This window comes from Diuraphis noxia, unplaced genomic scaffold, assembly GCF_037042655.1.
Source record: "Diuraphis noxia isolate RWA-SAM2 unplaced genomic scaffold, SU_Dnox_SAM2 contig0005, whole genome shotgun sequence".
Lineage (NCBI taxonomy): Eukaryota > Metazoa > Arthropoda > Insecta > Hemiptera > Aphididae > Diuraphis > Diuraphis noxia.
The window spans coordinates 2,895,407-2,900,577 of record NW_028301715.1 but is presented as its reverse complement, the minus strand read 5'-3'; the positions used below and the strand labels follow the sequence as shown (position 1 = coordinate 2,900,577).

Below are 5,171 nucleotides of genomic sequence, written 5' to 3'. Positions count from 1 at the left end.
TACTGTTTCTAGGCTAGCATAGCATAATATTATAGACGTAACCACTTGTACACTTCTTTGTTCTTTAGTAATTCAGTGTCAGTCTACCTCTACTATAGTACTATGTGGTACTACATTAAGTACTAACTAGTAGTCGTAGTCAACTTACTACTTGGTGAGTTTCGTCCCCACCGTTATTATGTCTAACGATATTGTATGTATTGTGAGAAAATAAGTGGGTCTCGTCTCTGGGTGCCGAGTATATTTCTTCTCAGTCCATTATAATCTAGGCAATTATTGAAATTCACTGAAACGAGACGACAACTGGAGTACTGGACCATTCAATTTTTGCTTGAATCGTTTTCCGTAACGGTGAGTCCTACTAGGCAGTAACGATGTGTTTGCTATAAATCTACTTACATTTCGTTACCCGATTGGAATCTGTTTGAGAAATGGGTTCCAAAATCGAATATGTGGACTCCTCACAAATGTACGCCACAAATTATGTGCGTAACTCCAAAGCGGTTGGCGTATTGTGGGGTATATTTACAGTTTGCTACGCAATAATTGTAGCTGTGGCCTTCATCACTCCAGAATGGATAGGCGACACTACAACATCTGAAAATCCTGCTCGGTTCGGTCTATGGAGCAGCTGTTACTTCGGCAATGGTGTGACGACTGCTGTTGAGGACTGTCAGGGAAAACTAGAAGACGTGTCCAATATACCAAGTATAGCCATAAGAGTGGCGGCTATTTTTGGCAGTGTGTCAGTTTGCATTGCTATAATTATTGTGGTAATGTTATTGTTGTTCTTCTTATTTCAATCGACAACAGTTTACCTTATTTGTGGATGGCTACACATTTTATCAGGTATGCAATTCTTTTATTATATTTTCTGAGCTACTAATTATTATGATATGTTTTTCATTGAAATGCTATTTAATATTTAGCTGGGTGTCTGATCGTGTCCATTGTTGTTTTTCCAATGGGGTGGGATTCATCACATATTCAAAAAACATGTGGTCCAGAGGCTAAAAGCTATAGTCTTGGTGACTGTAATTTCCGTTGGGCATATTTATTAGCAGTCATTGCAAGTGTGGATGCACTTATTTTATCAGCTTTGGCTTTTATTTTAGCCACTAGGCATATAAAACTTCAACCAGAACCTTTATATGCATCTACATTGCGCAAAGGTACTTTGTTTATGTTTTAATAATTTAGGTAAATAAAAAAAATATTAATACATTTTTTTTTCTATAGGTGAGCTCAATGGTGGGTATTTAGGTGACAGTAGTGCATCAATGGCTGGTTCTAGGAAGTCATTGAATTTGCAACCAGTTATGTTGATGCCACAGCCAATGATGGACCAAGATCGGTTTTCTGAATTTTCGAATAGGACGGGTCGCTCTCATAAAGGTGCCATGTACCGACCAGAGTATGCTTCATCTAGTATTCATAATTTTCAACTCTGAAGAATTTTTAGAAAAAAATATGATACTTTAGTATAAGGAAAATAAAACAGGGTAAAACCATTATTACATATTTTTATGTATAATAAATTATTATTTTGAAAGATTTTAGCGATTAAATAACATTATAATGTTGATATGAAAGTATTAACATTGTTGATATATATATATTCAAAGTATTAGAATGGTGACTATATTTTTTTAAATATCAGAATTTTAAAATGTTGGCCATATCTGGACATTATAAATTTTTATTTTATTTATGTTTAAAATGCATAAGCAATGCTTGAACGAATTGCTTGCAATTTACTTTTAAACTTTTCCAATAATTTTAACTATTATTATGAATCTCATTATTTTCATTTGTTTGGTTGTTTAAACTAATACTTGAAATGTGAACAATGCATAATATTTTATGTAGTCCATTCAGTTATAAATCATTGTCTCTTTATATTTTTATATTTTTATATGTATATTAATTATGAATAATGTTATTATAACTAGTTTTACTTGATAGAAAATAAAATACTATACTTGTTAGTAATTAAAATCATTTGTATATTTTAATTGTTGTTCCGATTAGATATGTTAACTTTTATGGTCAATAGAATAGGTGTTAGATAAATATTTTGATCATTCTGCTTGCAGTTTTTTCTATACCAATTATGTGGTGGCATCATGTTGCAAAGAATTAGAAACCATTCTGTCAACGCCAATTTGCCAGTACCAGAGGCATAGATGTGTGCAGTGGGCTAGGTGGACCATGGCCATCCTGCGAACCGTACTGTACTTGTTATACATATTACGACCTGATAAAATTTTATTTATTTATTGTATTTATTTATTATACTTCAATGATAATAATTAATCGAATTGATAAAATATCTTAAAGTATTTAAATCATAATTGGTTTATCTCATACTGCCAAAGAGGTCTGTCCACGCCTAAGACCAGAGGGTATTGCTCATTGAGTGATTAAGTTGAATATTGATTTTTTTATGATTCAAACTGTTTAGCCATACCCAGCAGAAACTCTAGCACTATGGCAGAGGTTCTCAATGTAGGCAATGCTGCTTCTCAGGATGAGTTAGCCAATTAGTAATTTATGTTATTTTAAATTGTAAACTTATGCGCAATGTTATTGATACACTGTCTAAAAGTTAACAGTCTATCATGTGTAACTCTTTAGTACTTAGACGATGGATAGTATTCAAGTTTTTGCTACCAAATTAAATTTGAGGTCAGTATTTTCCATTCAGTTGTGTAAGTAGAATTTCGTTACTAGTTATATCCAGGGGGTGTTTAGGGGGTTGTAACTCCCCCCGAAAATTTTTCAATATTTAATGTATGATTATTGATCATAATAAAAACACACAAAATTTAAAAAAATTTAATGTTACATTTTTTCTAACCTCTCTCAAAAAAAAAATTTGTGGTTCTTTATATAGAACCTGTTTTACCTATATAAGCTGATTTGGGATAATTACCTTTAGCGATAATCTTACAATGATTTAATTTTGTTTTACAAATTATAGAAATGTATCTTGTTTGTAGTGCTTGTATATTATACCATATGATAATAATATTAGAAATTTTTACATAAAAAATAAAAATTCTAGTTGAACATTTACAAAATCATAGTGTTACCTAACTGTTCCTAAATTATTTTCTAAAATAGTAAATAACATTCCTACGAAATTATGTTATCTATTACTTTCAAATAATTAACATGGTTTTAAACAATACAGATCAACGGTTATAAACTTAACTTGAGCATATTCAAACAATCGATCTTACAGTAATTTAATAGTCACTCAAAAACCGATGTTATTTATTACAGATATCAGGGGCGAACGCAGGAAAAAATTTCGGTGGGGGGGGGGGGGTTTGAAAAAATTTAAAGTAGGTATTCATAAATATCATATTATTCATACTGTATTACACTTTTCTATATTTTATTTTAGTCATTTATACTATATACATAAATACATAATACATATATAATATACATATTACATAATAATATAATATCATAGATAATAATTAATAACTAATTATTACAATTTGTAGGTTAGTTGTTGGAATTTCCGGTAGACGGCAATATTACACTCGCCGTCTGTCTACATTACATACATCATCGTATTGACGGCCTTCGATGTTGATCAGTTATTAATAAGTATAAGTTATAACATACTGTCATACTCACTTCGAAACTGCATTATTATACATTTTATTGGTGATTTTACTGTATCTATTAATTTCCAAACTACGGGAGAAAGGAAACTTTTATAAACTTTATTTATTAACTAATAATTTATTTTATTTTTTTTGAAATTTTATTAGTAATACACTAATACATTTGTTGGTCAGATAATTTATTTTTTGTACCTACTATTTCGGGGGAAACCCCTAACCCCTAATTATTTTCTTAAGTAAGTATTAGTTCATCAAAAGTATCTACAGTAAATGACCTTGGAGTCTGGCTTAACTTTCTTTTAATGACCATATACATTTATAAGAAACAAAGCATTTGCGAAATGAGGTTTTTTAAAACGCACATGTGCACACTTTAGGGATCAATTTGCATAACTCTATATCAGTCTATTGTTCGTTCTTATTTTGATTATGCATTACTTATTTGGAATCCATATTTAAAAATTAACATACCAAGTTAAGTATAATTTTATTAATTTCTTATATTATCAATGTTTTGTCTATAAACTCCACATTCAGGCTACGAAGTGGAATCAAACATTTTTAACATATTTACGCTTGAAAACCTTTTTCTTAAAATAAAACTAAAAATTTTTACACAAAATAATATGATTGATTGCCCAAAAATACTTTAAAATATACATTTCAAAATAAATTCCATTTACTGTCGGGAAAAAATAAAGCTTATTTTATACAAAAAAATTTAACCACGTCAAATATGTCTAATTCACCATCAAATATTCTAATGTCGGCTAGGAATTATGTTGAAAGTATTGATTTTTTTACACATCTTTAATAGAATTTTTTGTTCAAGTATTAAGATAAATAAAATGAACTCTTGTTTTTATTTTTATTATTAATTTATTTATGTTTTTTCAGATATTTTTTGTATACCTTTTGATTAGATTGTAATAAATTTGAAGATTAGTATATAGGAATTTATCATACACTCTTACTTATATATATTGTATAATATTTTATTATATTTTTAAAATTTAATTGGAATTATATTTCCATTAATAAAGATTATTATTATTAAGTATCACATTTTTTTCATGATCATATTTAATTCAGTTCATCAATTTTTTTTTTTTTTTTTGACATAAACTTGTTTCATAATACAGGAAGTTATTTTATATTTATTTATTGAAACATTATATTTAAGTTTATTCTTTATATAAGTTAATTTTCCTTAAGTTTCAATATTACATTTGAAGTTTAATTAAAATTTGAATCTAAGTTTATCATTGTATATATAAACTGCTGTGTTTATGGCTTATTCACACATTTTGAACTTTTTGGGGATTGGCATGTATTAATAGGCATAAATTCTCTAATTAAAATAAAAAAATAATATATTACCATAACTTTGTATACACTATAAGTAAACTGTAGTTACGATATGCCAATCTCATAGTTTTGGTGCCAAGAAATAAAGAATTTAAAATTGATCATGAAATTGTAATAAAATAATAGTTTTTCTATAAATGGGATCAATAGAGGATAATA

General features: G+C 28.4%; 1 protein-coding gene across 2 annotated transcripts; it reads left to right on the top strand.

Moving 5' to 3' along the window:
- Positions 1-2,330, top strand: LOC149054719 (LHFPL tetraspan subfamily member 3 protein-like). 2 transcript variants are annotated; one of them, XR_016191946.1, is made up of 4 exons: positions 1-849; positions 930-1,172; positions 1,240-1,502; positions 2,097-2,330. XR_016191946.1 is itself a non-coding variant. In XM_089228787.1 (3 exons), exons 1-3 carry the CDS (start codon positions 432-434, stop codon positions 1,449-1,451), a joined length of 873 nt encoding a protein of 290 aa, XP_089084913.1. In that variant the 5' UTR covers positions 2-431; the 3' UTR covers positions 1,452-1,624. The 2 variants fall into 2 exon arrangements, 1 of the variants encoding a protein (XP_089084913.1); XM_089228787.1 differs by lacking the exon at positions 2,097-2,330 and having other exon boundaries at positions 2-849; positions 1,240-1,624.
- The last annotated feature ends 2,841 nt before the right edge of the window (positions 2,331-5,171 follow it).

Excerpts from the sequence above, each read along its gene's own strand:
- LOC149054719 (XM_089228787.1), top strand. The coding sequence starts at position 432 with ATGGGTTCCAAAATCGAATATGTGGACTCCTCACAAATGTACGCCACA. Across the intron at positions 850-929 it reads ATGGCTACACATTTTATCAG|CTGGGTGTCTGATCGTGTCC; the intron begins GTATGCAATTCT and ends TTTAATATTTAG. Across the intron at positions 1,173-1,239 it reads TGCATCTACATTGCGCAAAG|GTGAGCTCAATGGTGGGTAT; the intron begins GTACTTTGTTTA and ends TTTTTTCTATAG.